Source organism: Trachinotus anak, unplaced genomic scaffold, assembly GCF_046630095.1.
Source record: "Trachinotus anak isolate AG129_WGS33_773 ecotype Australia unplaced genomic scaffold, CSIRO_AGI_Tana_v1 ptg000001l, whole genome shotgun sequence".
NCBI lineage: Eukaryota > Metazoa > Chordata > Actinopteri > Carangiformes > Carangidae > Trachinotus > Trachinotus anak.
The window spans coordinates 2,013,959-2,037,510 of NW_027273852.1; the positions used below are offsets into that span (position 1 = coordinate 2,013,959).

General features: G+C 41.0%; 1 protein-coding gene across 3 annotated transcripts in view; it reads left to right on the forward strand.

Moving 5' to 3' along the window:
- hdac4 (histone deacetylase 4) overlaps positions 1–23,552 on the forward strand; it is a 125,773-nt gene that overhangs the window by 40,053 nt on the left and 62,168 nt on the right. For all 3 annotated transcript variants that reach the window (XM_071489215.1, XM_071489380.1, XM_071489305.1), the window contains one exon: positions 11,559–11,624. In XM_071489215.1, the coding sequence (XP_071345316.1) occupies positions 11,559–11,624 (66 nt within the window). The remainder of the gene's footprint in view (positions 1–11,558; positions 11,625–23,552) is intronic.

Consider the following 23,552-nt stretch of genomic DNA (forward strand, 5'->3'; position numbering starts at 1 on the left):
GGAGGGTCTTGGGTGTTGCTTCTGTATGTTGATATGCCCAACACCTTAGTGGATCTTAAGGTGGACCTGAGTACTCGTAACGTGTGTTTTGAGGCAAGAGGAGAACGAGAACTGTGGTTTTCACTGAAGCTGAGCTTATTTTAGGAAAATCCATAGCTTACAAGATTTACGTAAGATTTTAAGTTATTATTGGATTTGTGGATATTAAGAGGTTGCAAATTGTCCAAAATGTTGAACAGACAAAAGCCTGTACTCCACTGGGATTTTTAGCCTCCTCTTAGCTTGCTGTGTTGGTTTTTCTGGCACCTTTACTTGAGTCTCAGATGCTCTCTTTAACATAACAGTACTAAATCTCGCAGTGATAAACTCAACTTTGAAGATTTGATTTTAAAGGTCCCATATTTTATCTTTTCAATTTTCTTTTTCCATTTCCATCTGGAGGTCTGATAAACCCAATAATGTACAATACCTGTCAGAGCTAAAAGCAGAGGGAATATTGGATTTGATTCATCAGGTGGCCAGAAACATTACATTAGCTTCAATGAATTATGTTTCTCCAAGCACTGCATTATCTGTAACAACTTAACAATGCGATGATATGTCAGGACTGTGTGTCTGTTTGCTTGTTTTAGTCAGTATCTATCTGCTATTAGCCATAAATTGATTACTGCAGCTTTAAATAACATTTAGAAAGTAAAGTCATGTTGCTGGACAAAACCCCATGAACAACACAAATTTAAAGAGGCATGAACATTATATTGCTCTCACTTTGTTTGCACACCCACGCATGTACGCACACAGCCTATAGATACCAACTAATCTCAACAACATAAACACTCATAGACACACACAGTGCTCCTTAACACTGGCATCTGTAACACACACTTAGTGTGACTCAACATGAGTGGACATGTTGGGAATCACACCCATATTCCAGGCATCAGCACACACAGCGAAACACAGTTCGTGTGAAAACAGACTGTTAGAGACAAGAGGTGTAATTAACTCCAGTGGTTCACAGCCTGGTGGCGTAGCTAGCTGCTCATGTCCAGTCTCTGTTTGTCTCACTTTCTTTAATATGCACACTTTTCCCTGCAGCGTGAAGCTCAGTGACTAGAATAAGAAGGTGCAACTGAGGATAAGGTGACAGCATCAGATAAGGTGAGAGAGGAAGTGAGAGGAAAGTGAGGGAAGGTTATGACAGTCTCAGAGATTGTTAAAGGGCAATACAAACAACACATCCTACATTTTAATCTGGTGGTGTCTGCAGAGAGTGCAGACCACCACTACTATTTCCTGCCTTCAGAATAAAACATGTAGCGCCTTCTCATTTTGTATAGTATGACACTAGATCGCAGCACGTCAGACATGCCTCTATACCCATGACAACAGTCTGAAAACACAGCCACAAGTAACCACTGCTCATTGCCCAAACAAACACAGATGTTTGGGATATTACAGTTTGGAAAATTTGCTGATTTGTCTTGACAGGAACTTTACATGAGCTCAATCAAATACGATTTGTCACACTTTTTGGAACCCCCTCTGCAAACATGGATATAAAGTTCGATTGCTGTAGCATTAAATATCTGTATTTGCATGTTTGTTAGCTTTTGTTTGTCTTGGATGAAAAGTCACCCGCGCTGAAATTCAGTGGCATCGCTGAGTATCGAGTGTAAAAATGGGATGGAAACAGACAGCTCACAGATATGCTCCGCCCGCAAAAAATAGTTTCCCTCTCACTGTGGAGGCACAGCCTGGAGCCCACACGGAGACCGTACTTCGCCTGAGTGATGTTAATATGTATATTGTCATCTTGCATATGTATATATTATAGTATTTGCGTAACTAGTAAGAGTAATCTACCATGTGATGTCCACATGCGTAATGCTCTTAAAAACAGAAAGGCCCTTCTCTCTACTCACTGACCCGTCTATTACTACACAGATGTCTCCTCTCCTTTTGGTTCACTTTAAGCCCTTTAAGCAGTGAAAAGTCACACACACACACACACGCACGCACACGTCACCCGTCTTAAGTATCACAGGGATCTCCTGTCTCCCCATGGACTTACTCATGTTGCTGGCCTGCTGTAGGACCACATGGCTCCTCTTCCTATCTGCTGCTATACCACAATATAATGTCACATTCAACTCGATAACAAAGAATGTAACAGCAACTATTTTTATTTTTATTAGCAGCTATTCTCAGTTTAATTATTTTGGATTCAAGCAATTAATTTATTGAGATTTGATATGCGGGTAAATATTAGTCAATAAGTTTAAATTTAGGTTTTGTATGTCTGTGATGACCTGTCTAGTATGAAATACTAGATAAACACAAACATGTACTACAAACAAAAAAAAAGTCTTTCTTTGTCCCTGTCAAAGCTACTGAGTCAAACACAAATATACAACAACACACACAGAGGCACACACATGTAAACACAGACGCAAACCTCGAAAGGTCCAGCAGTAAAAATAAAGTCAAAGGCTGTGGTTTGTCTTGTAGGTTCAAAATGCCCAGAGGAAGTGCTGAGCAGTTGGTAAACATGGCCGCAACACCAACAAGTGGTTTTTAGCAAGGCAGTGGTGAGAAGTTATGCATGCGCATAGACTTAGACAAATTAGCAACAAAGCAAATAGGAGTTTGTCAGATTTGCTGTTGCGTATTTCATTCATATTACAAACCAGGAATTCTGCCTCTTCATGTGCAACGTAGAGTGACAGCTTCGTGAAAATATAAATAAATACAAACCTAAAAATGTGATTACTCACTTTTTGATTCTTACTGCTTTGCATTTGCAAACATAATAATTTAAACAGAAATCAAACCTATTTTATTTTAAAAACGTAAACAACAATTTTGATAGAGATTAGATTTGTTTTTTAAGGCTCATGACCAAGATAAAAACCAGACGGGACATTTTACAGTTGAAGAATCAACTCAACAGACTATCTTGTTACTTATTGCCAGACATATACACCACTACTGGTATATCTTCAATGAACTAAGAATGATCTAGCCAATTTATTGATTCCTAATTTGTAGACCAATCTATCAAAGAGAATATTTAAATGATAGTAATTATAATCTTGTCACATCATTTTTCTCCTTCAGCTTCATTGGTACAAAAGTGTCAGATTTAAAACTGCATGTGAGTCTTCACTGAGGCCCTCATGTTAACTCCATGTCCTCACAGTGAATTATAGTGGTGACAGTCTTTGTGAGACCACTCATAAATGTGCACTAAATCATGAAAATGATTGTGTTTACACACTTCCTAAATGGGTGCTGGCAACTCAGTCTGGAAGGGAAAAGTGTTCCACCAAGGTGAAGTGTTCCTTAAGTCCTAGTGTTGAGATTTGGCCGTAGCCGTGGTCATTTGACTTTCTGTTATTTACAAGGCAGCAGGAGACATTTTACAGCCTGATATTTACCAGTGTTGTTGGGAGGTTCAAGGGCACACAGAATTAGCTCCTCTGCAACTAAATCCAGGTTAGGGTGACTGCTTGTTATGCTCTTGAGTCATGAGTCTTTTTTTTATATGTGTCTTGTGACTGATTAGCATCATGTAAACAGATTATTTCAGTGAAGTAGATTAGATGAAATGTAAATTTCCATGAGGAAACTGCCACGAAAGAAGAGCCCATACACATTTTCAGTAAAGTTACTGCATGTTGATCTGTGAGAAGTACAGTTTTTTCTTTCCAGTCACACGATAGATGTCTCTTTTTGAAATGAATCTCCTCGTATGTTGGCTTCCAACCATATTATCTTGTGGTTTAGGGTGGCAGTGACAGGTTGGTGTGGCTGGCACGCGCTTGCACTGGCTCGGAGTTTGGTTGTAGCAGAAGGGCAATTTTGGTGGAGCCTCAGCAGACAGGATGGCATAGTTGGCAGAGCGGATGGTGGCAGAGCTCTCGCTGATATCGGGGGCTCAGAATACACCAGACTGAGTTGTAGTGGACTAGACAGGTTGGCGTGGCTGGCACACTGTTGTGGTGACTGCTGGTCAGGTGGAGGTGGTGGCTCAGAACAAGGTGACTTTGCACCTTCACGGTCTAGCAGGAGGAGAGGTGTGCTTGTGCACACATTCAGTTACACATTCAGTGTGCCCTTTATGCACAAGTGTGTAGTGTTTATATGAGTGTTCATGTGTGCTTTGTGTATCTTCTTTATTTTTTATATATTTTTTGCATTGTTGAAGGGTTCTCCCCATCACTGTACACCGGGTGTGCATTCACTGAAGCAGGCACTCCTGCTTCCTGTATGCCTCTAAGCCAACTTGTCTTCTTGCCAGGCAACGGTAACTTGGCACTGCCCCTCTTCCTTTTCCATGTGGTGATCACGTATGTCTATCTGCAAGGAAGTCTGTCAACACATCAAGGCTTTTACAAATGGGATATGACACATATGAAAAGAGCAAATCACTTTACCATCTAGGCTTGGAGACATGCATGCACTTTTTCTTCGCATAGATCTACTTTTACTGGCCATATGTACATCCCCACATGTCACTGGGGGATATGCATAACTATCACTGACAGGCATGCATATGGCACAGGTCACATAGGTCAGTGCATTAAAATATCCATCACGCAGTCCACATGACTCAAGGCCAACATAATGGTGTCCTCCATTGTAACTGTGCTACACACCCTGCAGGATGTTATATACATCCTGCAGGGTGTGAAAATATATTGCTACATACTGTTGTTATAATGCCCTACGGGTATTTGTTCTAAATAGTGTAATAACTGGTGATACAAAAAGTGCCATATCTCTAGTTACCAGACTAATGTTTCTAAAAATAGCTCTCATTATGGTTTGATTTCCCACTAAATGTCCACGCCATTTCAAGTGCACTTCTTTCCATTTATCCGGACCACAGAACGAGCTGTAAGAGGGAGTGAACCTCTCAGTCTCATCTCTCTTGAACTTTATCTGTTGTTACTGCCGTAACTTCAGATAATAGTTTCACTGTAGAGGGGACAACTGTTCAATCAAACTCAGAGGCATCAGCGACGTGGTTTGGACAGGGTGGATAAGTGCCTGTTTTCAAGTGGACAAGAGTGCTTTGCAGACAAATGTGTGGCTATACACGCAGAGTCTACTCTAGAGTGGACTAAGCTTACAGGAACCCTATCCATTATGGCTGGCCTTGGGAGACAGTAATTCAGGAGTGAGGAGGGGGAAATGACCAGTGGTTGGTTAGTAAGATACATATTGTCATTAGATGTAATCCATTGATTAATCAAATGGAAACAAATTATCAACAAAGATTTTTGTGCACATTGGAAAATAAGTTAATTACTGACGTGTAGAAGGAGGCGATGTTAGGCAGATTTTGTTACCTTTGTACAGAACCTAGTTGTTGTTCCCGCCTGTTTTCACTTTTTATGCTATGCTAAGCTAAGAGATTGTTGTTGGTAGCTTCATATTTAGTGTACAAATGTGAGATTTGTATCAATCATCTCATCTAACTCTGGGCAAGAGAGCAGAGAAGTTTCCCAAAATGTTAAAATTATTCCTGTGAGAGCTGTTTTTTGCTTACCAGTCAGTTTGAAGATTATTTTTCTATCAATTTATTAATCTTCAAACAAAATAGTAGTGAAAAATACCCTATATATTCTCCCATGGTCACCAGACCTGCCTGGCCAGTCCAAAGATATTCAATGACTGATATGAATAATAAATAATTGTTTTCTCAGTCAACTCATTGATGAATCAGCTTGTTTCAGCAGCAGAGTGCTGATATTCTTGGATTTAACAACTATATATCCTGATGTAACGTAAGGAAGATGAGCAGCAATGCTATGCTAGGCCATGTTTAACTCAAGTTCTCAACATGGTGACCCCAGTTGTTAACCAGGGACTGTTCAACATTCATCTGCCTCCTTGTATGCAGCAAAGTATTTAACAGTATATAGTACAAAGTAAGTATATAACAGAATCTCGCATTGTGGTCACATGTCTATACCTAAGTGCTTTTAAAAGCAAGTATATTCAGTTCTACTAATAATGGAAAAAACTAGATGTGAAAGAACACCCTCCTTTGTCTGCACAAGAGTCTCTCTCTCTCTCTCGCTCTCTCTCTCTCTCTCTCTCTGTTTGTTGTGGTTTCCATGGAGATTTTCTATCATCGCTGTGTGTTAAGGCAGAGAGCACTTGACCTGTCTTCCTCCCCAGGTGTCAGAGGTCATGCTTTGCTCAGTCATGAGTGGACGACCTGCAAACCTGCCGGGTTTCCATGAGATATGTTTCCTGTGGACACATGGATAAATACACACATTTACGTGTATTCTTCCATGTGATGTTGCATACACGCTGTCATTACATACACACACACACACACTCTCTCAGACATAAATATCCACATGTACATCCACAGCTTTCCAGTCATGCTCTTTTTTTTATGTCTATTACTCTGATTATCATGATGCAGGTCCTGGCAGAAGGTTGTGAGGACACCAAAGAGCAAAATGAAAAATAATGTGATGGTTATTAGTGCAACAGAGGGAAGATGCAAAACACTCAATTACACTTTCAACTCTTCCTTTGTGTGTGTGTTTGAGTGTGTGATTGCTTGGCTTGTCTTTCGCCCATCAAGCTCTGGTGTCGTCTTCCTACCATCTGCCACTGCCACCCTACTGACTTGCACACACAGATACTGTATCCACATACTGTATCCAGTAAAACCTTCTCTTCTCTTCTCTTCTCTTCTCTTCTCTTCTCTTCTCTTCTCTTCTCTTCTCTTCTCTTCTCTTCTCTTCTCTTCTCTTCTTTTCTCTTCTCTTTTGTTCTCTTCTCTGTTATTGTTTGTTTCTCTCTGCTTTTCTGCTGTAGTTTTGTTTGTCATCGTCTAATCTTGTTGAAGACACAAAGGAAGCAGGCTTTGCCTTGAATATGAAAATCAAGAAATGCATTTGGTGTGTGTTTGTGTGAACAATATGAATATTTAATTCAGCCCCTCCCTCCATCATGTATTAATCATGGAGCAGTCTGCTTGGGCTGAAAATAGCACCTAGCAACCCAGAAAAACAAAATTCATAGTAGTTGTGGGTATGTCATGCGCTGCTGCTCGCTCATGTGTGACATAGCACATGGTCTCATGGTCTCCCCTCACATTTTCCTTTCTTCCACACTAGGTTTTCTTTCCTTGTGTCTGTCTCCACTGGTTCAGGGACGTGGTTGATGGAGATTTCTGATGTTTGCATGAAAGATATAAACAACCACACTTAACTCCTGAAGTTTTTTCACTTTGGGAAGTGTTGCTGTCTTTGGAAAAGAAACTTCAGCTTTTGACCTCTGAAGTATTTTCTTATCTTGCAGACGTTCTTAACTGAACTCTAAATACATCCTGGTGTGTCTGGGCTGACACCCACTGAGTATTGGCAAAGTTTGAAATATTTCACTCTAAGAGAGTCTGCCTACTCAAAGTGCTGATAATTGCAGGATTACTGACCCCACTGTTGGTATGAGCTGCCAGTCTTTAAGATTAAACTGATGTAGGCTGAGTGATTGCATAATTTCCACGCAGCTGTTTGCAGGTGGAAGCAGAAATATTGCAGCAAGTTTTTGTAGCGATTGCACAGACTTTCAATAAAAGAACTTGAATACAAGTTGGTATGAGGTATGAGAATGGTGGAATAATCCCCAAGCAAAATGAAATGTTGAGTATGTCAGCAGGCTGTTCAGTTCAGCCGGCTAATTATAGTCTGCTCTGGGTCAGAAGGTGTTAGGACATTGATACGTTTTTACTTGTTTAGTCTCTTCTCCATCACATCAAGTTGAAATGAAATCAGGTTCTGACTAATGTGTGTAACTTTAACATTGTCAGACTCACAATAAAAGATATATCAAGAAATATATCAAAGTTGATGCAGCAGAACCAGAAACACTGTCTTCTTCCTTGTCAAAACCTGGTGTCTGCATTACCCACAAAGCACCTCAGCCCCTAATAGTTCATGTTGGAAATTAGGCTAGTTATGGCTAATGTAGCCATGATGTCTGGTTAGGTCCTGAATCAAGTGACATGATTTGAGGCAATTTGTCAGACTTCATTCCCCTGGAGCCACAAATGGCTTTATACAACGTTTTTTTCACATATGCAGTAGTACTCCCTAGGATTTGTAAACAGACTTTGATATGTAATATATGTGGTTGTTTCTCATTGGGTGAATGAGTCATAGGACTCATCTCTCCATAGATATTCCTACAGTTTTAGGCCAGTGCAGCAGGACAATGAGAAGGCAAAGCTCTCTTATGTTGACTGTCACTTGACCTCAGTCTGACTGATCATGTGTTTCACTTGCTAAAGACCAGCTTGAAGGCAAAAAAAGCCCCGGAATCAAGTAAGAAGTGAATATTGCCGATTTACAGGCATCGTAGAACATCATTGTTTGCAGGTGTCCGTGGGTGTAGACTTCAGTCTGTCATTGACTTCAAAGGCAAAGATTAAATGTGAAGTATTTATTTAAGCTCATGTACTTTGTGACAATAATATCCACTGTAGATAACAAGGGCTGTACTCCCAGCAGTGTTTATGTGATGTGGATGAAAACACCCTGAAATCAAAGCTGGAGTTTTCATTTTCATTACCAATGACCATAAAAAAAGCATGAAGGCCAGTTGTCAATACAGTGTATCTTCTCATTTATTGTACTTAATCAGAGCACAACATGTTAACACCTAGTTCAAAGGAAGGAGGGTTGTGTTCCCCTCCGAGCTTCAGACAAGTCTAGAAAACAAATTTGGAGCAAAGAAAACACGAGCAAATGGACGATGATTTTTCATTTTACTAAAGGTTATTTACGACTGGTTTTATTATTATCTGTAACGGCACAATTATAAGACAAAGGCCTGTGTAAGTTAAAGCACATGAAGGGTGGAGACTCTGGACAGGGTTTCAAAGGACAATATGCAATTGTTTTAGTTTAAAACATTCAAAAACAAACTGATTATTAACAGAATGCAAAGAAATAAAAGTTTAGACGTTATGTCAAAGAAGTCTATATATTGTGTTGCAGAGATACGGTGGAAAGAAAAAGTGAACCCTTTGAAAATATTGTCATTTATGTATAAATTTGTCTTCACATATGGTCAGATCTTCATCTAAATTAGTAATGGGCAAACAGAATCTGTTTTAACCAATAAAACACAAACGACTGTATTGTTCTTCTCCATACTGAAAACATCATTAAATTATTCATAGTGTAGGTTGGAAACGTATGTAAACCCCTTGGCTAATCATAATCACATGAGCAAAAAAAAACCTGGAGTCTGGAGCTATCAAACCTGGAGAAAAATCAATGAAACCAGATTTGAGGGTAACAGAGTAAAACAGCTAAAGGAATCATTGGAGCTGGTTATCATCTCTGTTCATGACTCTACACAGATCATGGTGCATGGAGCATGGTGTTCGTGGCAGGACATTACGGAGGAAGCTAATTCTCTCCAAAAGAGCAGCTTGACACTCCACAGCACTACTTGGAACATGTTTTATGGACAGGTTTTATGAAATTAAGGTTAAAAGGGGCACCGTATACCGACATAAAAACATCATCCCAGCATCATGATTCAGGGCTTGGACCGCTCAACATCATCAAGGGGAAAATTAATTTTAAGTTTATGAAGCATCTCACAGGATAATGTCTGTGTGTCCGTCCCCCTGCTGAAGTTCAGTGATGCAGCAGGACAATGACTCTAAACACCACAGTAAATCTACTGCAGAAAGAAAATCCACCTTCTGGAGTGGCTCAGTCACAGCCCAGACCTTAATCCAGTAGAGATGCTGTAGAATGAGCTGAAGAGAGTCGCTCACACACGATATCCTAAGAATATGTCTGAGCTGAAGCGGCTGTGTAGGAAGAATCCTCCTGAACATTGTGCAGGTCTGATCAGCAGCTACTGGAAGAGCTGGTTCGAGGTTATTGCTGCCAGAGGAGGTTCAATTGCTTATTAAATCCAAGGGTTTGCTTACATTCTCCTCCAGCACTGTGTATAGTTAATGGCACAAAGACACAAAGACTTGTGTTTGTTTGTGACTTAGATGAAGTTCAGATCAAAATGTATTACCAATGAAAGAAAAAACCTGGTCAATCCAAAGGTTCACATGCATATTCTTGCCACTGCATCCACTTTAATTAGCATGCTAACCTGCTAGCCCCGGTCCGTCACATCTCATAATACCACTCTGTACCTCAAGAGGTGATAGTGAGTGACTGTAGTGTCCGGTCCCTCAACAGCTATGCTGAGGTCAGATTTATTCTAGGTAACGTTAGCATGAGAGTGAGGGTTGAAACCTGGTTGTGTTTGGCCAGTGAGCCCAGACCCTGTACACGCACACAGGACACGTTTATGCGCACCCCTAATTACAGGTACACAGAGAGGGCCGGTGAAATCTTGAATGAAAGGATTTTTTGATGATCCATAAGAATTTGTCCTGACATGCCCAATGGCAGGGGACCAAGGAATCCATTTCCTTATTTCTTACAACACACTATTTACTATTTGTTTGGAGTATGAAATCCACAATTGGCCAATTCGTACACTTTGCCTCTGCCTAGATCTTGACTTTCAGACACCTTTTTAACCAGATTTGGATTTTTCAGGCATGTCAGAATAGTCCATAGCTTCGTCTGGATTCATTTCCTGAGGGAGGAATAGACAAACACTTACAGCAGATCATTTAATTTTTAACTGTATATGTGTCTGAGACTTCTCAAGGTGGTCTTATCCCAGAGGCCAGGATAGCTGCGTTGTTAGGGATAAGAATGTTGTAAAACGTGCTGGAAAAAATTCAGATTCTGATTACTTGTGAATTCTTTCTTTCATCTTCCTTAGTTATTTTGTCCATTTTCTGCTCAGATTTTACCAATTCCAAAGATGATTGAAATGTATCCTGTTTAACTAAGTCCAGAACTGTGCAGTAAAGACAGAATTGAGAATTAACTTGAGACGTGTTTCAGAAAGCCACTTTTTAAGAACTTATGATGAAATTATGATGTCTGCCAAGGTTATGTTTTCACCCGTATCTGTGTGTTTGTTTATTTGTCAGCAGGGCTATGGAAAAATGACTGAACCAATTTGCACCAGGGAGGAGGTGGAGGTGGAGGGTTGGGGCATGGGTCAGGGAGGAACCCATTAAATTTTAGAGTGGATCAAGTTAAAGGAGAATTTTTTTTATTACTTTCTTCAACATTGCGAGATCGGGCCTTTTTCAACATTTTGGTCAATGTTTCGTCTTGGCAGAGGTCTGCGCTCTACTGAGTGGCATTCTGGTTATAAATTCAGCACCATAGCTGGATCTATTGAGAAAACAGATTGTGTGTGTGTTTGTTTGTCTGTCTGCCTCTCTTTGTTAACAAGATATCATACAACCACACGCCTCTGCCCTGTCACTTTATTTTTGGTTGTTTTCTCACATGTCCAGTTTCTCTATACAGTTTGTTGTGTGGACAGATGTTGGTGTTTTAAATCTATTTTTAGTCTAGTTTTGATGCCACAGTTATAACCACATTTAACCCATTTAAACTTTTCCTCCTCTCTGACAGGTGGCTTGAGCAGCAAGGAGCAGCCTCTGGAGCTTCTTAAACCTGCTACCATTTCCAACCATTTTGGTAGGACTATGTGTGTGTGTGTGTGTGTGTGTGTGTGTGTGTGTGAGAGAGAGAGAGAGAGATGTGCCTCTGGACTGCTGACTTGATGGACTGATAACTCAGTGGTTTTCAGTCTCTTTGTTGTGATTTGCCATGCAAATTTTTCTATATCTACAACATGGTCAAATCACTGGCTAGAATGAAAACCTGACTGGAGCTGAATCTTGAGCAGCTTGATTACAAAGCAGTGGACCAGCAGACTGAATTTTAATATGCTTTTTGAAGTTTCATGGTTGACAGTTGATTTGAAGACATAGTTGTACCAGGTGTCATCATGTAAATGTGTGTTTGTTAATACTAAAGACTGATTTATCAAATCTGTGATTCAACCTAATTCAGCCCAAACCCTGAACAATGACCGGTATACCCAGGTTTAGTGGGTAAATCATTTGATTGAAATTACAGAAATATTTTATATTTTTGAGTGAAAGTAGAAACAAAGACTTCCCTCAGCTCTCATTTGCAATAAGACTTGGTCAGGTTTCCTTGTTTTTGTCTGGTATTTATATTCCAGAGTACTGACTCTGGAGCCTTTTCACTCCCATGGAGCTGAGTGATTGATGCAGTCATGTCTTTGGGGTTACTGATGTGTAATGCACTGCGGGTGATTACAGAACTTCAATGCTCAGTGGGGGATCATGGCTGCCTTAGCTGGCTAATGGATGGCTCAGTAATGTTTTCCGTCAGTGTCTGTTTATCAGGAAACTTATCATTTACTCCTGTGCATGTCATCATTTCCACCGGCTGACGTTGCACGTCCTTTTTAGTTTTAAGTATAATTCAGTGATCTTTTTAGAACTCGCCCTGCACGTGCCCGCGCACATACGCATATGTAAAAGTGCATGTGAAACAAGACATTTTGTTAGAACTTCACACTCCTGTTGACAAGAACGTGTGATGATCTCAGCCCATCAGCATGTCATCAACCCACATGCGGTATGTTTGTCCCATGTGGCGGGAGGACATGCTGATGCAGCAGTGATATCATAGTTATGGTTGCCAAGACCTGGAGCCGTAACCTGTTAATAGCATGTTTCATTGCCTGCAGCAGTGACACGTGTAATAGCATAAACACACAGACAGATGTAGACACACATTACACCAACAAACATATGTAGGACATACTATAGGTTTGAAATTACATGGGCTCTATGTCTGATTTTTACTTATTTATTTATTTTTTCAGAAATTCAGTATTCAATCAGGTTTTCAGAAACCATGTTTTTGCAGAAAAAATAGATCTGGTTTTTAGACAGGGTTCATCAACAATCTGGCGACAGAAAGATGCAGCTTTCCTTGAAATTCCTTGAAAAAAAGTATTTTACTGCCTTTCATTGATGTATAGTAGCTTTGAAAAATGCATATACACTTACACACTTATACCTCACACTCTTGATGACAGCTTATCTGAACAGGTCAACACACATCCTCTGACTCCTTTATTATCCTGCTCTTGTCCCTGGTTGAATGCAACTTAAAACACCTGTCTTTAGTACCAGGCATTAACAGAAATTAACTTAATGATGTTGACATTTTCCAATGAGAGAGAGAGAAAAGGAGAGAGAGAGAGAGGGAGAGAGAGAGAGAGAGAGAGAGAGAGAGAGAGAGAGCGTAGGCGAGTGAGACTGAGAGAAGGAGAAGTAAAACTGAAACTTAACTTATTTGGTAAAGATGTAGGCTGAAGTCTTAGAGTTACACTGCAGCCAGGATTCTCTGTGACAGCCAGATGACAACCTGTGATAGCTGCCTCATTTGCATGGGACCAGTGTGGGTTTCATGCAATGTGCGTACACCCTTGTCATTTGCATGTCTTCTATATGAAGACAATGGCACATTGACAAAAACAAATAGAAACCCATTTGACGGAGAGAGAAAAAACTATCCTGGATGCAACTACCCCCACATTAATTTCACAGCTTTCATTTCACAAACAGATTTACTGATCATATTAATGAAAATTTAAATAAATAGTGTGTGATAAGTAGGACAGGTTCTAAGTAAGTGACCTTTTTTTTGTTTTTGTTATGTAACTGTTGCTTTTAGTCCGGCAGCCAAAAGGTGACACGCAGAAGTACATGACTGCACTATCGTGTTAGGCACAATAAGTGAGGATGCTTTCAAAAAATAATGCCATGAATAGTTGTTACTTATCAAATAACTTCATACGAGGGCTGAACAATTCATTGAAATCTGAAAATCGTTAATGGTCAAGTGCAATATCCAGATCGCAGGAGCTGCAGATGTTTTGATAAAGATAAAATGTGTTACAATAAGTGTCGTTGTGCTACAGAGATGCCCCGGCCTACAAATCATAAGTTTGGTCCAGACTCCAGCAAAGTCACATCATCATCATTTTTCTATTTTTATCTGATGAATAATCACAATCTAATTTTTTTTTTTTTTTTTTTGCATGTTATTCAGCCCTACTTCATACAAAGTGCAGAGAAAAACTCAATCAAATCGATATTTGCTGCGACCACAGCAAATATTGACACCCAGTTTTATCAGCCCACTTGGCAGGTAGGTTGTGTCGAGCCACAGTATCCTCAGTGGATTCAGACTTTTGTCCCTTCGTGTAATCCGAGACTGACTCCACGGTGTTGATATCAGAGCTCGGTGGTGGCAGAGAGTCTTTTATGATTCTGCTTGTGTGTTTGGGGCCATTGTCATGCTGCTGATCAGACAACTCCCTGATGGTATTTGTGTGATGGAGAAGAATCTATCAATCAATCAAAGGTGCCTAAAACCTTTACACATTACTGCTGCTTCTCTGGTTTAGTGAATAACAGTTAAAAAATGATCAGTTTTGACTTTGTTTCCAGCATTCGCTGAAGGCATCTCACACTTTTTCGAGTATCTCTTTAAAATATTTAGAAACTGCAGACAAACTTCAGCACTGTGCAGCCAAAGCATCTAGACAGAAGTTTAGTAGGTCAGGCGTTAAGTCTCATTCACAGTCTGGTCACTGAGTCAAATCGTAGGACTGAACTGCCGGAGTTTCGTACTGATACCTAATAATAACTACATGTTTAAATACCTGCCAAAAAAAGGACACAACAGCATTTTATTGGAATAGGTACAGTACAATATTCTATTAACACATTCGTTTGATGTGTTAGAATGAATTAACTGGGTGCTAAGAGCAACAGTAGCACTTCCTGTGTGTTTATGTGTCCTGTGCTGTGAAGTCTTTTTCAACACAGCCTGTAATGAGATGACAGCAGCTGCCGTCAGCGCTGGTGACCTTCAGTCTGTGTGTGTGTGTGTTTCCTTTTTTTTTTTTTAAAGTTGGGGATTAAAAGTAAGTATGAGCATCAATCAAAGTGGATGACTGAAGTAGCGGAAATTTCAAATTGAGGGAGAGCGAGGTGGAGGAGGAGGAGGATCAGGAAGACTGGGTGATGGAGACAGATCTGGGAGCATATTAATCAGGATGACTAAAGTGCGCACAGGAGGAGGTACTGTAAGAGGAGCAGAAGTCAGCACCTTTCAGAGTCACTTCCACACTTAGATGCGAGATGTGGGTTTGAGCATCTGTTAGTATCTGTGAGTGCACATGTGACATGAGGAGAGGGACAGGAAATTACAGCCTAGACGAACATGTATTAATGGGCATGTGTGTGTGCATGTGTGTGGGCATGTGTATGTGCATTGTGAGGACATTTGGGCCGTGTCTCAACTGGTTGAATCTTGGTTTTAGGATTAAGCATTTATTTGTGAGGGTTACGGTTAAGGAGCTAGGGAATGCTTTACGTCAATGAGTGTCCTCACACCCAACCCAAGATAAACGTGTGTGTGTGTGTGTGTGTGTGTTTGTGTGGCATGTCTGTCCGTCCATCCCAGCGTATAGGCTAAACTCGGCTCTCTCTCCCCAAGCCAAAACAGCTTTCTCCCACTCTGCACAAATTAGCAGCAGCCCACGCTCCACTCACACATAACTGTCAGAGCACAGACGCTGAAGGGAGTGAGGAGGAGGGAGGGGAAGGTGAGAGAAGTGATGAAGGAGGAGGAGGAGGAGGAGAGAGGAAGACAAATTGGAAGAAGAGGAGGACAGGAAAATAGAAAGAGCAGATCAGGGCAGGCGAAGGAGCAGAAGTGACAGATAATGTAGACCAGAAGCGTTTTTGTAGCTTCACAGAAGGGCTTTGTTTGGGCTCCTTTAATCAGAGCCTGGTGTGCATTGTCGCAATCAGCGGAAAATGTGACAGGTGTCTCTTTTTTAATTTAAAAAAAAAAAAATTTTTTAGTCTTAATTCCTTGTGCACATGTCCACTTTCTGTCTGCACGGCGCTGATAGTAAGGCTTAGCAGAACGAGAGGCAAACATGCTGAGAGAGGATGAGGAGCGGTTCACACAGGAAGTGGCAGACCTGTTGGTCAGCTCCTGCCCCCTGACTGAACAGCTTATCTTTATTTAGACTTGTCAATTATCTTTGGGTACTTAAAAACCTGAGAGTGGTAGAAGTAGGTAGAATAAATGCAATGAATGGAGGTGGGTGTCTGGAGGGGGGTGGGGCGGGTTGGGGTGGGGCATGGGAGTAAAGCAGCAATTTGAGGAGAAGAGGGCCTGGGTAAGTAGAAGAAGAGGGGTGAGGAAAGGCACATTATGCAAATATCAGCCGGTTCATTACCATTTCAAAACTCTGGAAAGGAAATCACAAAAAGTGGAGAGAAACATATTTTTGGCCCGTTCTCTCTCTCGCTCTCTGCATCTGCATTTCTCCAGTTTTTTTTTTCTCTCACACACACACACATCACAACCCTCTCTCTTGCTCGCTCACTCAACTCCAAATCATTTCTCAGTGTGTGATTTATAAATCTGTGCTCACTTGGCCTCTGATTTTTACATGTTCATTCTGCATCTAGAGCTTAACTATACACTTAGTGGTCACTTTATTAAGTACGCCTCTCTGGTTGCCTGAATTCTTCGTGGCATGGATCCAGAAAGGAGAAAGCCTCAATGATTGAATTGTAGATTTGTGAATGCCCACCTTGCCTATTGCTAAGCTTCACTGCTGGACTGAGATCCTCTGACTGTGGAGGCCATTGGAAAATGAGCACCGAGCTCATTGCCATGTTCAGTGTGTGCTTTGTGATGCAGTATGTTATCATGCTGGAAATAGGCGTTACAAGATGGGTAGACTGTGGCCCTAAAGAGAAGGACATGGTCCTAGAAATTAAGCTTCTATCCTGCAGATCTTCCCAGTAATTTGAGCTCTTGTGACACAGTATTGCTTGTAGCAATGAAGCATGCTTTAACATGTTGATGGTTCTCTTTAAGACTAAACTGACTTGCTTTTGTTATTGTCTAAACCTAATCCCACGTGGGACTCAGCATGTGGCCATAGATCATAGATCAATCCAACCCACCAGCTGCATGTTGCAGCAGAAATTGAGACCGGGGGCTTAGATACAACAAACTGTCAGACTTCAGGTACGGGTTGGCGTCTGAATTCATCCGTTGCACAAAGAAGTTTACGAGAATTCAACAGTTACAAGGACATTTTACTTGGGAAAAGTGAAACAATAAAAAGAAAAATCTGATATGAAAAAAAGATCTGTAAAAACTTCTCATTGCTGTCTCCATACAATTGTTAGCAGACCACAAATTCATTCATTCATTCATTCATTTAGTCATTTAGTCATTTAGCAGACACTTTTATCCAAATGAACCACGAACCACGTCTTCCTGTTAATTTGTTGATTTTTACTTGTGTGCCTGATTGTTACCATGGTAACGCTGGTGTTAGGCCTGAGTTAGCCTGTGGGTAAGGTGTCTTCTTGTGGAACAGTCTGACTAACATGAGACTAATCTGTGAGCAAAACTAAGACTGGTCCAACACTGCAGACCAGTCTAACAGATCTTTGTGAACCTGCCGTCCAGTGTTAGTGAGGCTGCGCCAGCTACAGCCTCTGTTTCTTGTTCATGACAGACCTGGAAACCACCATTCACTTCAAGGTTGTGTGTTCGGAGATGCTCTTCTGCATAACTCTGTTGTAACACATAGTTACTCAAGTTACTGTTGCCTTCCCGTCTGCGTGAACCAGCCTGGCCTCCTCTTTTGACCTCTCTTATTAACAAAGAGAACTGCAGCTCGCTAAATGTTTACTGACATTAACTGTAAGTATCACAGAGTGAATGCAGGTCAGTGTTTTCTGAGATACCCAAACCACCCTGTCTGGCATCAGTCATCGCACTGCCGGAGTCACTTCCAGTAGATTTATTACTTCTCCTCTGTATGTTCTCTATTTTCCAAGCACTAGTTTCTTGTCAAAGCTACAAATCTTCAGAGGAAGCAGCGTAGGTCGTGACTTACGAGATCTTTATCTTGTGATTCCATAATAAGTAAAGTTAACAATTAACACCGTCCGACGTGTTGAGTTTTAATCATCTTTAATCATGCATTCATAGAAAAGAGGCAATGAGTGAAAAAAAGAGGGTGAGAAAGCAGCTGGGGGGGGGGGCAGGATTAGTGCTGAGAAGCCAGAGATGGAGAGCGAGGTGTGTTCCAGACGACACCCCGTCTGTAGGTCACCATGACTGTGCGAACACACTTGTCTGCCAGCCAGACCCCTGCTACCTCCCTCCCTGCACACTGGAACATGGTTTTGTGTCTCTGTGTGTGACTGAATGCTTGACCTCAGTCCTGACATTGTCAATATGTGTGTCTGTGCTCGCATGTAACCAGACATGCCCTACACACAGATTTGGGGAGTTTCATTCGCTTGTGTAACAGCCACATTTTCACCTGCTTGTCATCACTGAATTTCTTTTTTTTTTACTTTTTGCAAACTAGTTTTGGATAAATGCTCGAAATCTCATGGGAGGAAAATGGGTCAAAATATTGAACTTATTTTTGAATTTTTAATCATAAAAAAAGTTGAGACTTGCCAGCGATAATTGCATTTATTCATCAGTGATCCTGCATGAAAGTTAATGTTCCAGCAGAATTAATGTGTAAGTATTAAGCAATGAAGCATTAATTACATGACAGAACCACCAAAAATAGTCCTGAATCAGGAGTCTAATAATTATAACCTCGTATTGAATATTTAGTCCTACTCCCGAACAGTGGGACAGCACCTGCCTGAATCACCTTGTTTCCTGATGGAAGACAACCTGTTTTGTATACACATGCTCACCAGGGAGCCCACACATCCCTCTGGCCCTGGTGCCAGCTCCCCAGATGGGCCCCCAAAGCCCCCTACCACCCACACGTACTCCCTGACCTGGCATGGATTCCTCTGCCTGGTGCCAGTTTCGTGTAGGCTTGAGTCAGTGGGCAGCTGCCTCTTTTCTGCTCAGCCATCACCGCTCACACACACACACACACACACACTAACAACCATGTCAAAGTCATTGCCCAAGGGGTTTTTCCAAATGTTCCTCTTGAACTCCTGATGAACTGAAATATAATCTTCTCTGTTCTTTTTTTCGTCTCCTTGAATCTGTCTTTTTTATTTCTTTTGCACTTCACAGTTTCAGGATCATTCACCTACATTTGGGGTAAAAATTAAAGCTGAAAGAGGTTCTCATCAGATAACTGCCCACTCACTGTTCTGAAGCTGAAGGTTTAAGGCAACATGCTAAAACTAACCTGAAACTATCAGAGAGCAAAGGTGAAATTAAATTTGATCCTGAGAGAAAGATTGGAGTTATAAAAGGGAGTACAAGACAGTGCACCAGTACCTAATTATATCCACAGACATAGCCTGAGGTTGTGGCCTTCATGTCAACCCGGTTAAAGAGAGACACTCACACACACACACACATGCACACTCTTCACATTCAGGTCTAAGAAAGTATGGCAGAGTGCTCAGAGCCAGACTTGTTTTTGTCTTCCAGCAGAGCAGGCAATGCCTTAACCCACTTTATCTGCATCGGTGCCATTATCCTGACAGCTATAGCAGGTGGACTGTGTGTGTGTGTGTGTGTGTGTGTGGGAGAGAGCGAGAGTTGGTGTTCATGTGGCTGTAGTAGAGCGAAAAAGATTTTACCATGTTACCACTTCATGAATATTACATGCAACCTGGTATTTTTGCTGTGTTGTCTGGCTGAGCTTTGGAGGACGTCTGGAGTGTGGGGCTGTGTTAGCATGTGAAGAAATACATTGCACTCGTACAGTTCAGGCTGAGAGCAGGAAGAGAAGACCAAAAACAGACACACAGTTTTAGTCTAAGTCTGTTTTTAAAACAGCAGCTATTATTATCCTCAGCATGGGTGAAAAGTTAGCAGCTGGTGATAATCATCGGTCATATTGAAGATGCTTAAGAACATCACTCATCTCTCTGCATGTGTATGGTCATATCAGAAAGTGGCACAGCAAAATACATTTTCATGCCATTACAAATATTTGGGGCTGGAAGTTTCTTACGCTCTCGGTTGTGAACGGAACAATAAGTCAAAACTTACTGAAGAAAACAGTGTGATAGGTTCTTCCATTTCTGGACCCGCGGGGCCTCCATTATCTCAAAGGTCAACGCTATCAGGGAGCTTAGCAATTGGTCGGCAGCACAAAATTGTAGAAAACTCCACGAGTGAATACACCGACCACTTCCAAATGACAGTAATTGATTTTGGTTTGTAATTTCCTGATATAAACGCTGGTATGACTCAGCTGTACACTTTGTCTCAGTATTTAGTTCAAGCATCATTTGTCATGCTGCGATAGGACCAGTGACCTGCTGCCAAACTGAGGCTCTCAGATGAAACTCTGAACTGCTGGAATCTGCAGCAGGTTTCACTTTGCTTGATTTTCACTTGTTGATGTGCGTCTGTGGTTTCCATTAGCTTCCCCTTTCGCAATTTTAAGGCAGATGTCTCACCAGCTTACATATGAGTATCTGGCACACCAACAGCCGATAACGTCAGAGCAGTAGGCAGTTCTGTGAAAAGTTTTTTGATTTCCATACTCAGTAATAACTGTTATTATTCTCATTAGAGCTGGCAGGCGGTGGCACATATCAGAGTCTGTAGTTTCTGTAATTCTTGCAGTGATGTATTCAAGGTTAGGTTGTACACTTGATGAGTTTATTGTGAATCTGTTTTTGTGCAGATGTAACAGACGTAAACAGATGGATATTTCATTCGCCCTTTCACTTCCTGTTAAACTCTCGTTAATGTTGAGGTGTGTTGCGTAAAGGCTTTTAAAAGCCCTAGCAGGGTCATATGGATCTAGAAGAGCCCTCTGGAATCTATCTATTATGGATGACCACTTCAGGGTTCAGACCTTTTCCATACTCTTGCAAGGGGTTTGCTAGCTTCTGGCTGACAACACCACCATGGCCAGAGGTTAGCCTTACTCAGTCCAGGAAGAGGAGTTCATTACAGCCGAGCCCACGGCCTAATGGCTGCCAGTGATGACAGTGAAGAGACTGATGATAGACTATTTTACCACAAACTTGTTCAACAGAAAAAAGACCATGTTTACTGTCTGCCATTATGTGTAGCAGTGTTCTTTGTGGGATGAAGACAGCTGGGCATTTGCATAACTGGGAAAACAAGTTCTCAAGACTTTCTCCTCTTCAATTACTGATGTAAAAAGTAAAATAAAATAAATTAAATAAAGCCTCTGTGAGTAAATATGTTATCAAGATCCTCCACATAACAGATGATCACTAGATCTTCACCTCTGTGAAGAGTGAAGCCATGGATAGGCTGTTTTTTTACATGACAGGCACAGGTTCATGACATTACACATTTTGAACCAGGCTGTTTTTTTTTTCTTATAATACGAATGCTCAGTCTTCTCTTGTCATGACTTACTACTGGGCTCATCTTTCTTATTAATGCAGTCCTCCACTTGTAACCATCTATGTTTGTTTTCGTTATTGACAAGGCCCATATCAGGCAGGTTTCTATAATCTCTGCTCTGTCCATAAAGAGATTGTGGGTCCAGCTTTAGTTCACAGGGGCATTCCTCTGACCCATTTGATTGTAAGTGCACAGTGTGGTGAGCTGACATCTCTCATAAGTTCAGTTTAGCATCGCTGACGGCTAATGGCTCTCCGTCTGCTGCAAAGCTTGCTGCAGACTGGGAAGGCATTACCATTGAGACGGAAGGAGAGGGCGTAAAATATGAATGAACGGAGCTCCCCTCTGCAGCCAAGAGCTCAAAGCATCTCTCTTTCTTACTGTGTCTGGGTTTTAAGAAGGTGTTTTGAAGCCTTGAGATTTCTTCATAACTGAGAGTTACTCCAGCTGGAGTTGATTCTTGTTATAGTTACATTTTTGTAGAGCTTGTCTCACCTGGATCACATGGGCAGCTTCAAGCAAACTCCAATTTAGGATTGTGTGAGCTCCTGTGTGTATGCGTGAGAGAGAGACACGAACTCACAGGGTTATATCTACAACAATACTCACTTTGAGTGTTTTTTATTTAACATAGCACACAATACACTGTGGAAGCACCCTGACACACACAAACAAACACAGACTAACACAAGCACACAGTAACTGCTCCAAACACTTCCTCTTTTGTCTGGAACAACCTTGGTCAAATGATCTTGAGTATAAAGGTCTTCATGTGTGTAAATTAGGGCTGAATGATGATGATGCAAAAAAAAAAATCATTTTCACTGAAAAAGAATTTAAAATGATAGTATTTTTGTTGGGTCTTGTACCAAACAAACATGTTCCTGTATGTCTGGAGAACACGATTTGTAGTCTGGAGTGTCTCTGTAGCACCACATCACTTGCGGTGCTAACACTGCACAACAATATTTTAACACATTTTACCTTTATGAAAAAAATTGCAGCTCCTGCGATTTCGATATTTCACTTGGCCATATTGCGATTTCGATAATATTTTGATAAATTGTGCAGCCCTAGTGTAAATGTTGATGGGTTCAAAGCAATAAAAACATATAACTTACTCAAATTGCATTCCTCGTTCAGGTGTAAATAAAGAATTTTAATAGTTCTGCCTTTTTATCCATTTAATATGGGTCTGTCCTCTCTTTACCCTATCATTTTTTTGTTTTGTTTTTTTTTGTTGTTTTTGGTTTTTTACATATTTAAAGCAGTTGAGATTATTTGTCACCTGTGGTAGCTCCAGCCATAGCTGACAGGTCCGGACTCTCTACTTTAAAACCTTTTAAAATCTATTTAGAAATATAGAAATCAATTCAGCGTGTTCAGATAGTAATTATAAAGTCTGTTGCTTTGAATTAGTGAGCTTTATGATTGTTTTGAAAAAATGTATTGATTTTTTTTATTTTTTTTTTTTTGCAATTGTATTTTGAGTTTCCCAGAGATACCCCTCAATGGAACTGGAGGCAGAGAGAGAGAGAGAGAGAGAGAGAGACAGAGAGATAAAAGCCAGGGTTGAAGTGAGAGTGTGTATTATAAATAACCCAAATCAATAATAAACGACACAGTATCTCACATATTTGGAGTCGGGTCTGGGGTTCTCTGGGGAGATGGATGAAAAAAAGCAACCCTCCTCCCACCATCCCTCTGTCGCTGTGGAGAGGAGGGAGAAGACAAGAGCATAAGAAGGTACAAAAATAAGAGGGTTTTTTTTTCCCCCTCTCTTGAGCATGAACCAGCTTGTGGTTATGGTTTGAATGCATGCCTGTGTGCGTGTGTGTGTGTGTGTGTGTGTGTGTGTGTGCGCGTGTGTGTGTGTGCGCACATGTGTGTACATTACGAGGCGGACGCCGTCCATTACTTATTCATCAGTCCTGTCTGCCTCGCTGCCATGCTGTGTACTTCAGCATGCCTTGCAATCATTATGCCACATGCATTATTTAAGGCACACGCGCACGCTGACTCTGATGCAGATAGCTACACAAGCTATTTATCTCGGATATGCTCACTTATCGCCCCGTCTGATTCTCTCACAGGCTGTTAATAATAACTGCAACTACACACACATTCATTGTCTTA